This window comes from Leopardus geoffroyi, chromosome C2 (genome assembly GCF_018350155.1).
Source record: "Leopardus geoffroyi isolate Oge1 chromosome C2, O.geoffroyi_Oge1_pat1.0, whole genome shotgun sequence".
Lineage (NCBI taxonomy): Eukaryota > Metazoa > Chordata > Mammalia > Carnivora > Felidae > Leopardus > Leopardus geoffroyi.
In genome coordinates this window covers 77,630,335-77,652,679 of record NC_059333.1, presented here as the reverse complement: position 1 = coordinate 77,652,679, position 22,345 = coordinate 77,630,335, and the positions used below count along the sequence as shown (strand labels likewise).

General features: G+C 36.7%; 1 protein-coding gene across 5 annotated transcripts in view; it reads left to right on the top strand.

The window, feature by feature from the left end:
* Positions 1-22,345, top strand: part of LOC123611088 (interleukin 1 receptor accessory protein) — a 138,472-nt gene that overhangs the window by 102,456 nt on the left and 13,671 nt on the right. For all 5 annotated transcript variants that reach the window (XR_006718425.1, XR_006718426.1, XM_045502591.1 and 2 more), the window contains exons 5-10: positions 1,910-2,075; positions 4,553-4,624; positions 6,659-6,785; positions 9,532-9,680; positions 18,415-18,558; positions 20,105-20,248. Coding sequence is in view for 3 of the 5 variants with exons in the window: in XM_045502591.1 (XP_045358547.1) it covers positions 1,910-2,075; positions 4,553-4,624; positions 6,659-6,785; positions 9,532-9,680; positions 18,415-18,558; positions 20,105-20,248 (802 nt within the window). In the remaining 2 variants the exon portion in view is untranslated. The remainder of the gene's footprint in view (positions 1-1,909; positions 2,076-4,552; positions 4,625-6,658; positions 6,786-9,531; positions 9,681-18,414; positions 18,559-20,104; positions 20,249-22,345) is intronic.

Sequence of the window (22,345 nt, the reverse complement as noted above, 5' to 3'; positions counted from 1 at the left end):
CCCAGTCCATTTTGTTACAGATTACTGATTTTTTTTATTTTTTCATTTTATTTTTAAAAAATCAAATATAAATTTTATTTTTGTATAAAAGTTAATTTCAATAAGCTGCGTGTTTTTTTTGGTTTTTGGTTTTTTTTTGGTTTATGTGAACAGCTGAAAATGTGTATGGTACATTCAATTTTTTTAAATATGAAATTTATTGAAAAATTGGTTTCCATACAACACCCAGTGCTCATTCCAACAGGTGCCCTCCTCAATACCCATCACCTATCCTCCTCTACCTCCCACCCCCCATCAACCCTCAGATTGTTCTCCGTTTTCAAGAGTCTCTTATGGTTTGGCTCCCTCCCTCTCTAACTTCTTTTTTTTTTTTTTCCTTCCCCTCCCCCACGGTCTTCTGTTAAGTTTCTCAGGATCCACATAAGAGTGAAAACATATGGTATCTGTCTTTCTCTGTATGACTTATTTCACTTAGCATAACACTCTCCAGTTCCATCCACGTTGCTACAAAAGGCCATATTTCATTCTTTCTCATTGCCACGTAGTATTCCATTGTGTATATAAACCACAATTTCTTTATCCATTCATCAGTTGATGGATATTTAGGCTCTTTCCATAATTTGGCTATTGTTGAAAGTGCTTTTTTTTTTTTTTTAAAGAAAACAAAGTTTTTCTAAAAGTAACTGTTCAACACATAATTTTGTCACAGATGCTGTATTTTTTCTTTAGTTTTTTTAATGTTTACTTTTGAGAGAGAGAGAGACAGAGAGAGACAGAGACACAGAATCCCAAGCAGGCTCCAGGGTCTGAGCTGTCAGCACAAAGGCTGACGTGGGGCTCAAACTCATGAGCCATGAGATCATGACCTGAGCTGAAGTCCAACGCTTAACTGATTGAGCCACCCAGGCACCGCTGTATTTTTTTATTAATAAAATAAAATAAAATAAAATAAAATAAATTAAAATAAAATAAAATAAAACAATGTAAGCCAATTAGTGGGAATCAGAGAGCCAAAACAGGAGTCCAGTTATGTTTCATGAGCTATTACACTCTCAAAATTTTAAAAATCAACAGAAGTATATGAAAATATAAGTTAGAATAGAAATAAACTTCACTCTTGATCAGACTCATAAAATATCTTTTAGTTTTAGATTCTGAAGTCTGTAATATTGGATTGTAAAATAAATAAGGAAAACACAAAAAAGTTTGGAAGCAACTAATAGAGTGATTCAACAGGGTGATCAAGAATGCCAAAACCTCAGGGTCGCCTGGGTGGCTCCTTTGGTTAAGCATCTGACGCTTGATTTCCATTCAGGTCAATATCTCACCATCATCGGATCGAGCCCCACATCAGGCTCTGCTCTGAGGATGGAGTCTGCATGGGATTCTCTCTCCTCACTCTCTCTCTTTCAAAAATAAATATTAAAAAAAAGGAAAAGACTGCCAGAACCAGACACCTAAACTAAGCCTGAATTAGCAGAGTGGCTGGACTCCCAAATTAATATAATCAGTGAATAAATGGAGATAGGAAAACTAAGTGTTTCTTAAATGGCAGCAGATGCATTTTCTTAAGTTGCCCTAGTTGTTTTCACAACTTTAACCTTATTTAACTACTAATGTGGGATTTCCAAAATTCAAATACTGGATCCTGAGACAGGAAGCCCATGCTTTTGAATTCATATCTCAGTTTAGAATTCCTATTTTCATTTTGCATAAAATATAATGAAACATCACATTCATTCTTTACAGAAATATCATTAAGTACTGGACCAAAATAGTTTGTAAAAGGTGCAGCCAGCATAGATATTTGTATGTTCTGTGTAAAATTAGATGTGTGTATATATACGTGCATTTGTATATTTTCCATGCATGTATCTCAATACTGAATGTCTTTTTTTCCTTCTTCTAGGGCTGCCATAAAATACAGAACTTTAATAATGTAGTACCTGAAGGCATGAGCTTGAGCTTTCTCATAGCTTTGGTTTCAAACAATGGAGATTACACATGCGTTGTTACATATCCAGAAAACGGGCGTACCTTCCATCTCACTAGGACTCTGACTGTGAAGGTGGTAGGTAAGCATGGTTTTGTACTAAGTGCACACAGCAAAATGCAGTAATTTTGTTTTGGCTCTTGATAGTTTATTACAAACAGGTATGTAAATTCTATGAGAAAAGAGGTTGATCTTTTTTGTTCACTGTGCTTGAGCCATAACACTTTCCACATTCAGAGTAGGCACTCAATACCTATCAGTGTATGGCATGAATCATTGGTCTATATGAATGAATGAGGAGTGGAAACAGTGCCGGGTGAATCTGTGTTCAACTTGTACCCTTGCCATTTATTAGCAAAATGCCTTTTCTCAGGGTCTCAGTCTCCTTGTCTGTCCTCTGGGACTAAGAGAACCTCACATTCAGTATAGTTGGGAATATCAGAAATAATATATATATTATGTTAATCCAGTTCCAGGCAAAGAGTGGAAACTCAATGAATAGTAGTTAATATTATTGTCAAAAAAGTGTTGTATTTGAATTAAATGAGCTCTGTCTTTCTATGTACTGGAACTGTTGTAGATGGAGCTGCTTGCTGGCAGGGTTCAACCATTGCTTTGCCACGAGAGAACAGGTGGTGGGGAATGAGGAAAGTGGAAAGGACAATATCCAGGCCATAGTCAAAAAACTGTCAAATCCAGAAATCAAGAGGACCAGTGTCAGGATAGGTGGCAATTAGGGGAGAGCCCTGAATCCCCTGTGCCCATGGTATTCAAAATGAGAGCATATCAGAGTGAAAACGTTTCACACCCCATCTTTTCATAGATGTCATTGAGACACAACAACATAAAGTAACCTGTTTTGGGGGCCTCTGGGTTAAGTGTCCTACTCTTGTCCGTTCAGGTCATGATCTCAAGGTGGTGAGATAGAGCACTGTGTTGAGCTCCATGCTGACCACTGAGCATGGAGCCTGGTTAGGATTCTCTCTCACCTTCTCTCTCTCTGCCCCTCCCCCACTCCCTTCCCCCCTCCCCCCCTCAAAATAAATAAATAAAAATTAAAAACAAAAAAACAAACAAAAAAATCAAAGTAAACTGTTTAGAGATGCTCTGTTAGTGGAAGAAGTGATTCCAAATCCCAGGTTTCTTATTCTTGGTTCAGGGCCTTCTCTACTAGTTTGACATAATTTGGGCATAATTTTTAAGGGCTTTAACATAATAGTACAAATAAAATTCAAACTGAAAAATTTTGTAATCACCTCTCCTCTTCCTCTTCCTCCTTTTGGAATAATGCTGAGCTGGGAACTAATTCAGAAGAAAAATCAGACTAAATTTTTAACTTAACATGAATGGGGATACCAGGTGGCTCAGGTTATGATCTCACTGTTTGTGAGTTCAAACCCCATACTGCACTGACAGTGTGGGGCCTGCTTGCTATTCTCTCTCTCCTTCTCTTTCCACCCATCCTGTGCTCGCGCTCTCTCGTTCTCTTTCAAAATAATGAACATTAAAAAAAAAAAGAGAGAACTTAACGTGAATGGCCTTAAAAAGCCAAATGAATAATCTAACCTTAAATTCATCTTGGAAATTATTTCTGATATAGATTCTTAAATTCAGGATTAGGAAAGTTGAGAATAGGCATGCTTGGTCACCTTTATAAATATGGAAGTTGACAGATGCTGATGGGAGGTGTGGTTCTTATCTAACCTTCAAGCAAAATACACGTTTGTTTTTTAAAGCTGTGAGGTACTGAGTACTTATTATATACCAATAGGATGCTTTAATATGCATTACTTAATTTAATATGCATGATTTAATTTAATTCTTATAATGAACCTGTGCAGTGAGTTTAATTATCCTCCTTTTAGAGGTGAGGAAAATTAGCTTTTGAAAGATTAAGTAACAACCCAGAGTCATATGGTTAGTACATGTCCAACTAAGGATAAGAACCCTGGTTGTTAAATCTTTGAAGCCTTTACTCTTAAACATGACACTGTAAAACCCTGTGGGGGTATTTTTCTTTCAATTTAGAAATATAGAATGTTATAAAGAGCAGCAATCCTAGGAATTAACAGTCAACTGACACAGACATCAGGTAGACTTGTGTGCTGGCTTCATAAATGTGATTTTGAATTTTCCATTTACATATTTGTTTACTTAATATTTACTTATTTAGCCAAGTCCCATACTAGACACTCAAGCATGTTCTGGAGAAATATGTAGAAAAGAAACAATTGAGTAAGACATGAAAGCAATTTATCTTATACTATTAGAAGTATATTTCATGTAAGCTTTGGAAAGCAAAAACACTGGTTAAATCTTCTGTCCTGAAACATGGAAGCTACTTAGTATTTTATGTATGTCTCTTTGTTTGTTTTAAATGAATGAAGTGTTGTAATTTACTGTATATTGAGCTATTGGCCCTGTCAGGAAGAATTGCCAAACGATGCCAGGAAGTTGGACAAAAGTTTACAAAAGAGCAAATCTTGGAAATGGGTTATGAGAGATAAGGGCTACATGATTTAACATCATCTCCCTTTTGTCTCTTCCTCTCGAACATAGGCTCTCCAAAAGACGCATTGCCTCCTCAGATCTACTCACCCAATGATCTTGTAGTCTACGAGAAAGAACCAGGTAATTATAGCTGTGCCTCTTAATTTCAGTTAGATTCTCTTAATTACAAGGAATAAAATGTCACTTAAGTTAAAGTATGAGAATAGAGGGCTATTGTAGGGAAACAACATGAAGTGAAACTTGAAATGGTGTCCGAAACGAAGGCAGCTGTGGGGATTAGCTCCTTCGTCCATCTCTTGGGTGTCTCTGGGATTCTCGGCTTCTCTCTCCGCAGCTGCTCCCTTCTTCCTCTGCAGTGGCTCCCCTCTCCTGATTAGTGATTTCTGTGTGATGCACACATTAGCTTGCACAGGCCTTGTGTTTTCCAAGACTGCAACATGAGCACAAGACTTCCTTTAAGCTTTTGCTCCACTGCAGAGGGGCGAGGGCAGGAGCTCAAAGGAAGACTATGAATTTAATGGATAACAACTGGTAGACCTCATACAGCTTGATTAGAACACTATTGGGTGCTTCCTGTGGCTGTCTGGGGCTCCTTTTAGTTTTCATAATTTTCCATTCTGGACAAAAATCTTCTGTGACCAACCGAATAAGGCATAATTTATTATTCTTCTGGCTCAAAGCCTCCCACAGTTAAACTGAAAACCATAGAAAATTTTAAGAGTTTCTATATTGTATCCTTTACAATAAATTCCCTCCAAACCCAATGAAAGGTATAAAAGAACATATTTTTAAAATCTACTAAAGATAGCAGAGGTTGTGATCAAATGTAGGTAGAAAACAATGATGCCCTCCTAAAATTAAGATAAAGTTTCAAATAGTGAGCTGCCTGTAAAACAAACAAACAAACAAACAAAGAACGCACTAAGAGGTCCGCCAACCCCAAATGGACCACATTTCCCAAAATTCTCAGTGGCTTTGTATAGTAATATGTACATTCTTCCTGCTCTCAGGTGAACCCTTACGAATGATCTAGTGTGTTTCATCTACCTCTACCTACCGTATGATTGCAAAATCTATGTTCATGTTTCCTTCCTGCATATTAATATAGAAACTGAAGGGGAAGGCGTAAGAACCATGCATCTTAGAGGAAGGGATGGAGTAGGACCACTCAGTGAGACATACCTGAGTTCAAATTTGGATGACAATATAATTTGTCATCTCAACCTGCACACTTTCTGAGAGTGCAAGCAGCTGATATCAATAACTAACTAGGAAAGCAGGCATAGAACAGAGCTGTCCTGGGTAAGCTGGAATGGAAGTCATTCTGGGTCAAATTCTGGTCTGCTACTTATTAACAATTTCATCTAGGAATGGCATTTAACATCTTTAAGCATTAGTTTGCACATCTATAAAAGGTGGATTTTAAAAATACCCCATAGTATCTTATTAAAATTAAATGAGACCACTAATAAATATAAAAATCTATCACAGCCAATTATATAAAGCTCTTAGTAAGTATGCTGCTGCTCTTTGTCTCATTATTATCATTTTCTGCCTACGGATCCCCCTGACCTCATGTTCCATCTTGGAAAGATAGCAGAGAATGTTATTCATAAATACTAATATTTAAAAATATATAAATATTCACTATATATATTAACTACATATAATATTCACTATATATAAATATATATGTAAATGATATTTAAACTTATTGACTGCACCCTTATAGCCGGATCTGACCTGCCTCTCAGCATTGGCATTACCCTGTATTTTCTGGGCCAAGCTCCAACAATCTGGAGAACCTCTCCTCAGTCACTGTTTATGAGGGAAATAAAGGATAAGAGTAGTCCATGGAAGTTTAGGGCTCCAAGTATGTTGACAGAGCCTCTTTGAACAAATACTGTTATAGTAGAATATACATGGATTGTATAAAAATATGGTCATTCTGGAAATTTGGTATAAAGCTGCTCCACCTTTTTTCTTGGTTTGTTTATTTTGTAATGAAGTATGGTACATTACTGTCACAGGCCACTTGAAAACTACTTAGAAGTAGAGTTTTAAGTACACTTTTATAGCTTCTGATTAATCACAGAGTGGAACCATTATAGCCATGTGAAGGATACACCCTGATGGGTTAACTTGTTATTTTAGGTGAGGAGCTACTCATCCCTTGTACAGTCTATTTTACTTTCCTGAAGGATGCCCGCAATGAGGTTTGGTGGACCATTGATGGAAAAAAGCCAGACGACACCAATATTGATGTAACTGTCAATGAAAGGTACTGTTGGCTCAGACAAGGGGTGACCAACACTTGTCCTCAGTCTAATGCCCTTGGGTATATACTAATCATTGAAACCCTGAAAAGTCAGACAACCCTGACTTTTGCCCATCATTACCAAAAATCAGCAAGATTTTCAAGTCTTTAGTGGCTGCATTCCAAAGCAGGATTCCTGGATTTGCAATTCAAGACCCAGATACCTTCTGATAATCACACATTCACGATTCTCCCTTCAGAGTAGATGGGATGCGTAGCCCACATGCATGAAAAACTACAATATAGGGCCCTGGATACGTGTAAGCTGGTCAGTGTGGCCCTGTTCTTTTCTTTCTCAAGTCTGGAGTCTAGGCCTCTGTATTTGTGCCTCAGCTAAATTGTGTGTTTCTTGTCTTGCAATAAGCATACATTTCCTTTCTTCTTCCTCCTCATTCTTATCTCACATAGCATGCATATCACCTTTATAATTGATAGTCATTTTTTAAAATACTGACTAAATACATTCTTTAAATTTTATTTTTAACAAGCTGAGTCATTTTATTTCTTTTTTTTTTGTTTGTTTTAATGTTTGTGTTTTAGAGAGAGAGCATGAGTGGGGGAGGGACAAAGAGAGAGGGAGACTGAGGATCCAAAGCAGGCTCTAAGCTGACAGCAGAGAGCCTGATGTGGAGCTCAAACTCATCATGACCTGAGCCAAAGTCAGACTAAGCCACCCAGGCACCCTCATTTTAATTCTAGATAAATATAATTTTTTTTAAGGACATTGGGTTGGCAGGAAGGAAAATACGGGTCTTTGAAAAAAGATTCTTCTGGAAATGAAGCAGACAATTGCAAGATAACAATTGGTTCAGAACAATAATAAATAAAAATCAGCAGCTGACCAACTACATGACAAAGTAGTTCTAAAACCTCAGGCCTTAACGTGATGTGCAAATAGATCTTTGGCTACTTGAACTTCTAGAAATCAAAAGATATGTCTTTCCTAGTAGTAAAGTCAGACTTTGTGCAGAAGTTACAAAATGTCTACATTACAGCAGGTGCTATGCAAGATACTTAGTCCCTGAGTAGATTTTATCGGAGTAAGAGTGATAGAGCAGAAAATTCAATAATTGTGATAAATGTAGTGATTGGAAAGTATTAGAGGTTATCAGAATCTTCAGTTAAGGATTCCAGTCTGTTTTGGAGGATTAGGCAGTGCTTCTCAGATGATATAGTACCTAAATAAAGATTTGAAGGATGAGTAGAAATAAACCAGGTAAAGAAATAGAAAGAATGTTCCTGGTAAGAGGAACATCATGTGCAATGGCTGGATGTTAGAGAAGCATAGCATATTTAAAGGTACAGAAGGAGCCTCCTGAAATTAGAGCAGTTTTTTCAGAAGGAACTGATTAAAGATGTAGCTGGAGGCACAAAGGGAGAGTACTGATCATTTCAGGAATTCTGAACATTGTGCTTTGTATCCTCATAATAATAATGAATGAATGATATGAAAATCATGATGTTCCTCCTTGCTGCGATTTCAGCACAACTCAGTGTTCCTGGTGGAGCAGTGCAGTCGAGTTTAGGCTAAACCCATCATAAGCTTTGACCAGGTTCTCATGACGGATGATAAGCCTTATTGGAAGGAGAACCTGGATGTCAGCCATAGGAGAGAGATTTTGTTTTCTCTTCATAGCAAGTAGTTCCCAGGGATTTTAGATCTTGATCTTGGACCCAAAGCACTTGATCTCCGACATGGAAATTTAGAGGTATTTATTTTTCATAAAGCTTACTTGCTTTGAGAAGTTTCTTCCTTTAATATGTTAAGATTGAACCCATGGGCTTTTCAGCATTTTGACTAAAATATTCTACTTGTGTTCAGAACTCAAGCTTTGGGAATCCCTGAATTCAAACATATGAACTATTGCTGTGTATGGTAATAATAGCCTATATGTATATTTATTTAGCGTTGTTCTGATACTTACGCATTGACATACTCAATCCTCATGGTTCTTGAGTAAGTTAATACATGCAATGCACTGTGTAGGCATTGCTATTTACCTCTTTCAAAGAAGGAACGCAAGACTTGGAAAGATTACTTACTGTGCCGAAAGTATATAGCCAGTAAGTGACAGAGATTGGATCAAACCCCAAATGGATCTGGCCTCAGAAGCTTCTTTCTACTCTGATACAGAATCCTGTCTCATAAGTTTGTAAGGAGACATTTTGCTTTGAAGAGAAAGCTATAATGTGTTACCAACAAAGAGATTTGATCTAGATACTGGGATTGTGTGTGGTATGAAATGTAAGGACTGCTATTGGAGGGGCACCTGGGTGGCTTAATCAGGTAAGCATCCAACTCTTGGTTGCGGCTCAGGTCATGATCTTATGGTTTGTGGGATCCAGCCCTGTGTTGGGCTCCATGCTTGAGATTCCCTCTCTCCCTCTCTCTCTCTCTCTGCCCCTCTCCTACTCACGTGCATTCTCTCTCTCTCTCTCTCTCTCTCTCTCTCTCTCTCTCCCTCTCCCTCTCTTTTTCTTTCCTTCTCTCTTTCTCAAAATAAGTAGATAAAATTAAAAAAAAAAAGAATGGTATTGGAATCTAGAAGTTATTCTCTCTTTGTAACCATTGGATCACGGGCAACACAGCCTATGGGCATTCTGTCTGCCTTCATCTAGGGGCTCTGTGGTTGTCAACTTGTCTGATTCACACACAGCACATGGCCCTGCAGCCTTGCTCATGCTTTGATTTTCTTTCCCCTATTTCTAGTATAAGTTTGACTACAACAGAAGATGAAACGAGAACTCAGGTTTTGAGCATCAAAAAAGTTACTGCTGAGGATCTCAAGCGCAACTATGTCTGTCATGCTAGAAATGCCAAAGGGGAGGTTGACAAACCAGCCAAGGTGAAACAGAAAGGTAATGGATGCACTCAGCAGATGAGTCTGTGAACTCCAAACGTAACATTGTGGTGAATAAGAAAAAAAAGAAAAATTGAGAAGACAGTGCTCCAGCACCTAGCACATCTGGCATATAGTAAGGAATCAGAGATGAATTGAAAAATCTTGAAAGAAAATATCCATCTATGTGAAGATACTCAAAATATTAATTCTTATACTCTTAGTAACTTAGTGCCCAAGTATGGCTTAAAAAATCCATATGATTATTAAAAGGAGGTATAATTTTATATCAATACAGTCATGAAAAATGAAAAATAAAATATTTAAAACTACCAAAGATATAATAAAACTGGTAGAGTTACATTTTGTGGTGAATTGTAAAGACCCTTTTAGAAACCATTGATGGCAGAGTTCAAGGGTCATAAAAATGACCATATCATATGACTTAATACTTTTGGAATTTTTCCTGCACAAATAACAGAAAGAGAATTATGTACCCATCGCTATTCTTAGAAGCATTATCTATCATAATGAAACATTATAAATAGCAACCATCTAATTATATTCAAGTAGTTAAGTAAGATATAAAATATTTCTTCTCAAAAATATAATTTTAAAATGATCATTTTAAATATTATGTAACAGCATTCAAGCAGGTTTATAATATACCACTAGCCACAATTGCTAAAATGAAAATTATTTAAACAATGACTTAAAATATGTAAAAGGATTTCTATGTTGCTATTACTAATTTCTTCTATAATAAATAAAAATGATAAAGCTCTTTTGTGTGAGCTGTTGCTACTGAAACAGAGTGTGTCTAAAATTATCTTTGGGTCTCTCACCTAACACAGAACCTCAGACAATTAATGCCTTCAAGAATGTTTTTCAGTGATCTAGAGAAAGATCATGATGATTCATCACATTGCAGTCATGTCATTCAGAATCATCGCGGATTCTAGTCTCCTATAATATGTATACCAAAAGTAAAAAAACAACAAAAAAGAAGTTAATACATAATTCTTACATTTTGCAATGGGATTTTAAACCTTTTTTTAAAGCTGATGCAAAAACAAATTTCACCTTAACATTCCATTACAATCTAGAAAGTAAAAAGCAAAGTCCTGGAGTATATATGGCACTTAAGTCTTAGTGGATTGGTTCTGGATAATTCATTGCTTCAGCACTTCAGAAGCCAGTGTAAAACAACAAGACTCAACCGGATAATATAAGGCAGTTTCCCAAAGTTCGTTCCTAAGAACACTACTGGGACTCTTTATAGTACTGCAATTCAATATTTGTACTCTAAACTCAGAGGGCCTGTGTTGGAATCCTGGTTTCTGAGCATCCTAACTCTGTAACCTTGAAAAAAATCACTTAACCTCTCTGACCTTCCATTTCTTTATATTTAAACTAGGCAGATGATACCACTCTCTTATAAGGTTGTTTAAAGCACTCAGCACAATTACTCGCTTTTATACAAATATATTAAATGCTCAACAAATGTTAAGTCTACTTATTTCCACAAAATTTTCACAGGTGTTATTTGACAAAGGCTTTTATAATACATAAAGTATCTTTAAACTCTAGATTAAACAAAATCAATCAAGTTACTTTAGTCAAGGGCTCCTGAGAGTCTTTCATGTGTTAACATTTGGTATGAATATCTGCAGGGAGTTGGAATATAGGAGGCAAATATATTTTTCAAATATATTTGACTTCAGATTCCTGGAGAATGGAGCATTTTGTGGGACTCGTTTTCTGAAGCAAGCATTTTGGGAAATAATTATAGGGGATAACATAAATTAATTACTTATTGTCAGAGAGGATTAAACAGTCAATTAAAACCATGTTTAGTCTAGGAGTGATGCAGAAGTCGGCCTGCCAGAGGTACATGAGTAACTCCTGTCCACAGAAAGCCATGCTCTGAATGGTTATGTATGAATGGTATCAGGGATGTGAAAGGACAAGTATGTCCAGTAGACTGGAAGATCTGTGCTGATATTACATCAGTATTACAGATAATCTAGTCTGGTCTGTGTACATCTCGTGGTACCAGAGGTTTGTGTTTGTTACTTGGCTTCTGTTCTGGACCAGGTAATGCTGCAATTCAGTGGTGATACCTGAGCTCATATTAATACATTATACATAAGGATCCTTCTGGATTCATTGACAAAGCATTCTATGTCTTTCATCAAAAAGATGACAGGAAGGGCTCCAAATAAGAATTTACTTGGATAGGTCTTTGGACCTAATAGCTGTTTGGATGGCACAATTTCATCTAGTCGGTTAAAGCAAAGTATTAAAGGAGACACAGCTAACATAAACATGTTAAACATGCAGTTGTTTTATAGAGGAGACAGGTGGGAGCTAAGGCTAGATGTGTGTTGAACTTTATGAGAAACTGCCAAAACTATTTCCAAAGAGGTTGTACTATTTTATACTTCCACTAGAAATGAATATAAATTCCCATGTTCTACATATATTCTTACCACCTTTTGAAGTTATCAGAGTTTTCAATTTTAGCCATGCTAGTAAATGGGTACTGGTATCACACTATATTTTTTAATTTGCATTTCAGATACTAATGATGTTGAGCACTTATTTTTAAAGTCTTCCTTTTTAAAAAAATGTTTTTTACTTATTTATTTTGAGAGAGAGAGAGCACTATGCCTGTAAGCTGGGGAGGGACAGAGAGAGAGAGAGAGAGAGATAGGGAGGGAAGGAGAGAATCCCAATCAAGCCCCACACTGTAAGTGATGAAGTCAGAAAGTGTTGTCTTCCTCCTTTTTTCTTTTCAAAGAGTTGACCTATTTCTGAAAACAATATTTTTCTATAGATTTTAGTATTATCTTGTGAATTTCTATGTTAGAGCCTGCTGGGATTTGATTAGAATTGTATTAAATTTGTAAACCAATTTGGAGGGAATTGAAATCTTAACAGTATTGAGATTTCCAATCCATGAACATTATATGCTTTTCAATTTATTTAGTTATCATTGATTTTTCTCAGCTTTTTTTTTAATTTTTGGTTTTATGTGTACAGGTCTTACACACATGTTAAATTTACCCCTAAATGTTTTGTGTTGCTATTGTAATGGTATTTTGAAAATTTCACTTTTCAGTTGCTCATTGATAGGAAATAGAAATGAGTTCATTGATTTTTATGTATTGATCTTGGTATTCTGACTTCCAAATTCAATGATTAAATAGGGTTTCTGTTTATTTTGTTTTTTAGGTTCCTTAGCATTTTCTATACACTTGATCATGTTTACAAGATATAAACATACTTTTACTCCTTCCTTTCCAAACTTTATGCCTTTGACTTCTTTCGTCCTCTGTCACTCTCTTGCACCTCCAGTACCATGAACAGTAGAAGTTATCAGAGTGACCATACTTGCATTTTTCTTAGAGGACATGCATTCAGTTTTTATGTGTTAAATATGATGTTATTTATAGGTGGTTTTTTTTTTTTTTTTTTTGTAGCTGGCTTTTATCTGTGTGAGAGAGTAATCTTCTATATCTATATAATGAGTATCTATTGAAATTTAACAAATTCTTGGTGTGGTTTTATTTGAATGCATCTTAATTAGGCTTCTTTAAACGCCTTGGTTCCGCAGCACCTGTGTGGCTCAGTCATTTAAGTGTCTGACTTTGGCTCAGGTCATGATCTTGCAGTTCTTGAGTTTGAGCCCCATGTTGGGCTCTGTGCTGACAGCTCATAGCCTGTAGCCTGCTTGAGATTCTATGTCTGTCTTTCTCTCTCTCTGCCCCTCCCCGCTCACATTCTCCCTCTCTCTCTCTCTCTCTCTCCCTCTCAAAGATAAACATTTAAAAAAATTTTCTAAACTTCTTGGTTCCATAAGTTTATGTTTTTAATTTAATTTGAAAAATTTAGCCATTATTTCTTTAAATATGTTTTGCTCACTTTTTCATTCATTCATTCTTTCCTTTTCTTCTAATAGCTCTGTTAAATTTAGTATAGACCACTTGGGGTTGTCCCTCAGATGACTGAGATTCTCATTTTTATTTTATCCTTTCCTGTGTTTCAATTTGGGCAGTTTCTAGTTTCCACTAATCATTTATTTTTTGATGTTTAATCTGCAGAATTTTAAATTTCAGAATTGTATTTTTCAGTGTTTGGATTTCCATTTCTCCATAAAAATACCCCTATTGATATTTTTTAGTTGTTCTTTTTTTTTTTCTTCCAAGATCTTATTTAAGTTTAAGTGAGTTAATATACAGTGTAGTATTGGTTTCAGGAGAGGAATTTAGTGATTCATCACCTACATACAACACTCAGTGCTCATCCCAACAAGTGTCCTTCTTAATACCCATCACCCATTTAGCCCATCCCCCCCCCACCTCCCCTCTAGTAACCTTCAGTTTGTTCTCTGTATTGAAGAATCTCTTATGGTTTGCCTCCTTGTTTGTTTTTCTATTTCTCCTTCCTTTCCCCTACATTCATCTGTTTTGTCATCTTTTTTTTTAATTCAACAAGAATATTGATAATACTCATTTTAAGTGCTAATTTGCTAATTCCATCATATTTGTCAATTTTGATTCTGTTTCTTTTTTTATTGGCTGATTTTTCTTGTGATTATGGGTCTGTTCTTGCTTTTTATTGTTTTGTTTTTTAATCATATGCTGGCCGTTATGTATGCCTCATCATTGAGTGTCTGAGTTTTTAAAGTGAGTGTTGTCTTTTTTCTCACAGGTAGTTAATTTACTTGTCTAACAGCTTTTTTTTTTTTTTTTTTTAAGAGTCCTCCTTATCTTTGCAGGACCTTACATCTGAAAAAAATAGCCTTTTCTTTAAGGCCAGATTGGATTTACCTAGACTGGGGTCTCTGCTTAACACATGGGGAGCTACCCAAAGCTTCTTCACTCCAGTCTTAAGTGCCCCAGTCCTGCATGCGCACCTACAGTTGTTCAATTCCCAGTTTCCTAGCAGTTGTCCCCTTCCTGGTAGTTTTTCTTTCACTAGTAACTGTTCTTTGCCTGATCTTGTGAAGTGTCATCGGCCAATGCAAAGCTTTATATTTTTCCAAAGACTTGAGGTCACCCCTTGCAGATTTATAGAGCTCTTTTTCTACACAGTTTTCTTCCCTCTTTGCCCAGGCTTGTAAATTCACCTAAGTCAGTAGTTCTGAATTCTGATTTCTGTCTCCTTAGCTCACTGTGATGACTGTACTTCTTTTTGGTTTTCCCCTTTCTATGCCACAGTCTAAAAGTGCCTTCAGGCAAAAAACTAGGGTGATGGTGGGGCTCAAGGTTGTTGTGTCCTTTCTCCCACAGATCACACACAGATCAACTGCCACTTATCCACCTTAGAAAAAACTGTCATTGTAAATATTATGGAGAGGAGGCTACCCCAGTGTCAATTGCTTCTCTAAGGCCAAATGCACAAATTTTACCACACTATGGTAGTCAAACAAAGCAGGTCTGCAAGTTAATTCAGTTATACATCTCTGGTTTACTATCATATAGATAAAGCATTCTAATAGTTTGTAATTCAGGGAAATTGTCATTACATGGTTCCCAAAATTATCAAGAAGTCTCAGCAGTTTAGCAAAGAACACACAGGTTCTGTGGCAGGGAATACCTGGGAGTCCAAGAAGCTGTTGGGCTGGGAGACTCAGTGGATAGCAAGGCCCCAACTAATAAAGATAAAAATAGTAAGTTAGGTTTCCAAGGAGAAACAAAATTGTAGATCAAGAGCTTGAAACAGGGTAAAAGACTGGAGCTAAAGTCCTGGATTAGTTTAACTCAGGGCGGTAGCTGGAAATGTGAGCTTTGGAACCTGTTATTACTGTAGAACTGCAAAAGGAGTGGAGGGAATTCTGATTCAGGGAGTAACAGCAGAGCAAGTGGCTAAATTTGGCAATATCCTAAATCAATTATAAGTGAGATCAAAGAGAGACGCGGTTTAGAAGTCCAGTTTGGTCAAATTGCATCACTCTTTCCTGATTGGGAACCCTTTTGTCTGGGATTGCATCACAGTAAGATCTTTATGCCAAAACATCAGAGGTCCAGCTGGGGCAGACAGAAAATGTGGGCTGAGGGTCACCCTTTCCCTGCAAGCCAGCAAAGCTTTATAGGAAAGCTTTTTAGAACATTTCCTGCATGTGGTTTAAGCTATTTAGAAATTCAGCCCTGTGGATTATTTATCTTAAGAGTTCAATTAGTTAAATAGCATTAGGAACTTCTTGATATCATCAATATGGCCCCACAAAATGCAATCTATAAATATGACACATGTAATTCAATGACCCAAAACCAAATTAAAAATCCCCACAAAAAAAAAGAAAAAGAAGCAGTAGTAAAATAAATGTGGCAGAGGGAAATTCATGAAGGTAATTGACCTCTTGATCATTAGGCAAGATATCTATTGATATATATATATATATATATATATATATATATATATATATATATTTCTTAATCCATTTCAGGTAAGTGCATTCACTGACCTCTTTTTTTTCACAATTACAAAATGTCCAGCCAGAGGAGCAAGAATAACTGAGCAAATAATGAAGATGACAATGGGAACTACCCCAGTGTGCTGTTAACATAACGTGTGCTCAGAAATACCAAGGACACAGCAATTTTCATGCCAGCTACCCAAATTGATCTTAGCAAATTCTCAACAACTGCACCGACATAGCTTTTGACATTTGATGATGGAGTTTTCTTATTTTAAACATCATTATTCATGGAATGAGAACAAGAATAACTGGTAATAATTCTGCACTGCGGAGTTCCATACTATCTCTGAGATAGGATAAGCATCCCGAGTTTAGGATAATGAACTTAAAACTCTAAGATCTGCCCTTTAATTAGAGAACTTCAGGCTCAGCTCCAGGCTGCTTACCATTTCCCCAGTAGGATAGATACCTGTTTTAAAAGGGATTTTTCCACTAGTATATGACCAATAATTAAACTTCATGGCAGAGATCTCCAAAGATCTCTGGACTTTGGAATCGGGGAGCCTGGATAACAGTCCCAGCTTTGAACAAAATTCCTCTGTGCCTCACCTTGGCAAGCACTTAACACAATGTTCAGGCGATCAAAGAAGCCTTTTCTCACTACCTGACCTGATACACCTCTCCTGCCCAGCCCAGCCTCTCAGTCACCTCTGTCACATTACCCTGGTTTATTTCCTTTATAGCACTGATCACTACCTAACATTAGTTGTCTTATTATTTATTTCCTTGCATTAGAATGTTAACTCTAAGAAGGCAGAAATCCTTTTGGTCTTATCCACCATCGTGTCCCCAGCAGCATCTGGCAAATAATAGATGGTAATAAGTAATTGTCAAGTCAACTAATACACAATTTAAGCCACTTGTGTTTCAGATCCAACTATTCTATTCCCTCTTCAAACACTTAGGCTTCATTATCACAAGCTAATGAAGTTAGCTGATATTGGAGGACTAGATTTCTTTTAAATATCCCAGAAGTGTATGGTGTTATATCAGGAAACGTTCATTGAGATCCTCTGTGTTCTAGGGATAGGATGGATGAAGAAGACATAGTCTTTACCTAGAAGACAACAAAAGTATAGTTTAGTGGGAAGCAAGAGAGAGTAGAGAAGCAAGCTTGTAGACAAATTAAAATATAACACAAATGCTCTAATACAATTATAAACATTGAGAAGAGTTGAAATTGCTGCCAGGCAGATGTCAGGTGCAAGACGAGTTTTATTCTAGGAAAGCCTATACGAAATAATGACATTGGAGCATGGGCTTGAAAACTAAAGACAGAGAAAGGATTATTCTCGTCAGAAGTCCCAGCATGAGCAAAGACATAGAGCTAAATCTTCCTGATGTTTTTGAAGAAAAGGCCATGGTAAATGAGACGAGTGGCTGGTGGTTTCGTCATAATAGACCTTGTTTACAGGGCTGAATTAATACGTATCTAGTTTCTAGGAAGTCAGGAATCATCTTATTCTATTTCTGATAATTCCAAAGAAACTGCTAAAACGCCTATCATATAAAAGTAAACAGATTAGGTAGGAATCTGTCCATGCCTGGACAAGTTAATCTTCAGAATGTGTATCCTAGAACTATAAACCTGAGAGATACTTTCAAAGCCAAGCATACTTAGCATTTGGTAGATTCCTCTGTTTCTGCCCAGTGAAAATAAGATTTTTGAGGCTTTTTTCTGAATTTATAGGAAAGGTAATTAAATTTCTTCCAAATGGCACTGAAAAGAAAATGGAATTAAGACTAATGGAAACACATTAAGATTTTCACTCAATCCAACTGCTCCTCCAGCAATTAAAATTCTATCAGTTTCATGGTCTTGTCTAGGTAGTAATAAGGAGTCCATCCCCAAAATGGACAAATGGAAGATGGAATCACACTTTTCAAAAATATTTTTAAGGAGATTCACTTATCAGATTGTGCACTGAATGACATGACCTTCTAAATCCTGCCCAATGCTAAAATGAATACAATATACCCTTTATATGCCATTAATGTGTATTAATTTATGTAACATCAAAGTCCCCTCAAGTCACCTAATGGTTAAGAACGCCTGTGTCAGGTGCTGGAAACAAAAAGAGAACTATGACACAGTCTGGCATTAAAACCTAGTGCTTAATCCCATCACGTTATCTCTGCTTGTTCACACATACAAGTCAGGAGCATGGCTCAGCTGCTTAGCTTACCCAACTATTTGCAGGATGACAGGCCAGCGTGATCACCACGTAAAAGTCAATTGTTTCTCTGTTGTTCCCTCCATTGATAGCTCCAAGATACACAGTGGAATTAGCATGTGGTTTTGGAGCCACAGTGCTGCTGGTAGTGATCCTCATTGTTGTTTACCACGTTTACTGGCTGGAGATGGTCTTATTTTACCGGGCTCATTTTGGAACAGATGAAACCATTTTAGGTGAGTAATGAATGTTTGATGTAAATACCTTCAACTGTCCTTTTCAGAAAGCATGTTGACTTGATAAAAGCTAGAATAACTGGGAGATTTAATCTAAGTATCTTTTGTTTCGGCCCTTACTATTGAAAATCTTTCTAATGTATATTATTTTGCTTCCTTGGCTCAATATGTGTTTAGTCTAGGTTGGCCTGTCCAAATAGAAATATAATGCAAGCCACATATGTAATTTAATATTTTCTAGCGGTCACAGTAGGAAAAGTAAAAAGAAAGTGAAAATTATTTTAATAATATACCTTATTTAACCCAATATACTCAAAATACTATTATTTTAGCATATAATTAATATTTAAAAGCTGATGGTGATATTTTAATCTTATTTTTTTGTGGTCAAAATGTCAAAATTTGGCATGTGTTGTGTTTTAAATTTACAGCATATCCCAGTTCAGACCAGTTGCATTTCAAGCGTCCAATAGCTATGTGTAGCTGTGTCTCCTGTAACTGGACAGTGTAGGTCCACTCTTTGTACTTAAAAGTGGTCCATGCACCAGCAACATCAGCATCACATGGGAGCTTGATAAAAGGAGGCTATTAAACTAACCCCTATTCTGAGTCAGGATCTACATTTTAACAATATTCCCGGATGATTCAGGTGCACATTAGTCTTAGAAGCACTGCACTAGTGCACATTTGCCTGGTGACAGGCATGGAACAATGAAACATACTGATTCTTAGACTCATCCCATAAATATTTTCATTCAGTAGGTTTGTGGAAGAGACACAGAACCTGTATTTTTACTGAGAGGTGATGTTTATAATCAGGCAACTTTGGGAAAGATGGGTTTATTGAATCTAAGTGTATATATATATATATATATATATATATATTTCAAATGTTTATTTATTTTTGAGGTGGGGAGGAGAGGGCAATGAGAGAGAGAGAGAGGTTGAGAGAGAATTCCAAGCGGGCTCTGTGCTGACAGAGGGGCTTGAACTCACAAACTATGAGATCATGACCTGAGCCGAGATCAAGAGTCGGATGTTTAACCAACTGAGCCACCCAGGTGCACCAAATCGAAGTATATTTTTAATTGTGGTTATTTTCATGTATAAATAATTTAGACACTTTCTGAAAGTTTTGCTCAATTTATAATTCTAATATATCAGTGAGTGACAAACTAGGGCAGGAACTGTAAATTTTCTGTATGGTATTCATTGCCAGTGTCTATGATTGACTATTTGCCTCCTGATTGTGTTAATTCATTGTCAAATGAGCCAAATCTCATTTATTCTCCACTATAAAAACTAAACTTAGTGATATGAGAGTAGTATACACATCAGACAAAATTTGTAATTACACCTTAAAATAGTCATTTTGCCTGGAGACCTGTCACAGGTGGGAAATCACATGAAATCTGTCAGATAATTCATACAATAAAAAAAAAAAAAGGAAAAATGTCTAGTATGCAAAAGTTTGATTTAAGAAAAAAAATGCAATACTACTGAGAAACTCTTCTAATTTATATTCGATCTCTCTTCCTTTTGCCAGATGGGAAAGAGTATGATATTTATGTATCTTACGCAAGGAATGCTGAGGAAGAAGAGTTTGTGTTACTGACCCTCCGTGGAGTTTTGGAGAATGAATTTGGATACAAGCTGTGCATCTTTGACCGTGACAGTCTGCCTGGGGGAAGTAGGTATCTCACATGAGTACAAGTGATGCCACCCTCTGAATGGCAAAGGGAACCCTTAGTTTGGGGTCAAGTGTGAGAGTCATGGCAGAGCTCTATGTTGGCATCTTCGGATATTTAACACCCAATCGTTTGATGTAATAGAGACTTCTTTAGGAATAAAATTACATTGTGAGTTGTAGATTATTCAAGTGCCGTTTATGGTTGTAAAATAGTTCCTCTTGTAAGTTTTAAGAACTCAGTGTCAGAAAAGTGTGGAGGCACAGTGGATTAGAACTCTATTAAATACCTCAGTTTTAAATGCTCTGCTTATACACGTTTAGATATGTAGAAGGTTAAAGCAAATCTGCATTAGTTTCCCTAGAATGTTTTTTTTTTTTTTTTTACAAACACTGAGTTTAAACAACATTTTTACAAAGGCTGAGGTGTACTTGATTTTACTAACAATGAATTTGTGAAATGAGTGCACGAAATCTCTCTTTATAGTACTCACTCGTAATAATCAGAATATTTTCTCTGTGGTATTTGCTAATTTCTTTTTCTTCACTTTTGCTTTCTAGCAAGCCAATGCTATTCATATTCCCCTTTTTCTTAGGTCTGTTTCTCCCTATCAGCTTATACATTTGAGATGTAGTTTAAAATTTTACAAAGGCCAGTATATTCTAGTAGTTTAAAAAAAAAAAAGAAACTTGAATTGCTGAATGCTTTCAAGGAAAAGTACATCCCTAATTTTCAGATCCACCCAGTAACATACAAAGTGACAGTCCATTTGAGTCTGTTTTAATAAATACATAATAGCATTCCTAAACCCTCCGTTAAACTTTGTACTGTTGCAATGCATGTAATGTGTCTGATCTTCAGTACAACAAACTGATTTTCCTCCCCTAAAATCCTGTTTATGTTAGCCATTTGAGATGTTTTTGAAACTATTATATGGATAATGGAGATATAAAGTAGACTTAAATGTTTACGCTCATCTTGCATTAGCCGGACCACTTACTTTATCTCCTGTCATCACCTAGAAGTCCATCATGCTTGTGTTCTGCAGCTGATGTGTCTCTCAGGATCATTTTGCCAGGAAATGATGACTTGACTGAACAGCTAAAGGACAAATTCCACTCATTTTAAGACTTAAAGTCCTAAATCACTTATTCATCCATTTATTCATTCATTCTGCCATTCAACAAATATTGATCACTTGGTGAAAAGTTATATAAAGGTATACAGTATAACAATGGCCCGCCAGTAGGGGTTGACAATCCTTTGAAGGATTCAAATTCCACATAGTTACTCTTGCATCTTGCTTTGATGGTGGGTCCTTGTGAGCCACATCCTCTCTTCCACTCTTCTTCCTCTTTGCCTCTGGGTCTCTTTCCATGCGTATACATGGCCTGCCTCCAGCAATACTGCCTCAAGTACATAATTACTTATTCCTCAATTCTCCTCCAGACTGCACATGGAATTTTAATTGCAGGTCTTTCCCCTTGGCCTCTGTACCTGTTGAAGGTGAAGGGGCAAAATGACGACTTAGGGGAGTATCGTAAGCCATGAAATAGCTTCCCACAACACTCGTGTATTCCCTGGACTTGGCTCCTATTTAAACTCCAGGTAAAGGATTATACAATCCTAGATAAGCAGCCTTGAGGAGATGGATTATTCCCAAGAATTTAGTGACAGGAACTAATCAGAGCCCTTGATAAAATATAGAATTACATTGTATTTCCATTTTCCCTGTTTCCTCTTCTTCTTTTCTGACCTGAAGAAAGTATTTGCCTGCTAGTGAAGGCAGACACATTAGCTAGCAGCTGCTGAAACACACGGTTTCATAGTAATGATAGGAGTTTAAGGAGAAAGATCCAGGGACTAATTTAGACTCCAGAGCAGTGAGCAGAATAGAAGGCTGAGCTGAGAATGTGATGCCAGCCAAAATGCCATTCAGTTAGCTAGACTTTTTAAAGTTCCTATTCTAAGGACATAGACCAGTCTGAGTCAGGCAGGAGTCTGGCAACAAAGAGGGACTTTCAGAAAATGAACGTTCCTACTCTTGCTTTCCTGTGTTGGTGAGAAATGAATTGCCATGACTTTGTCTATGATGATTA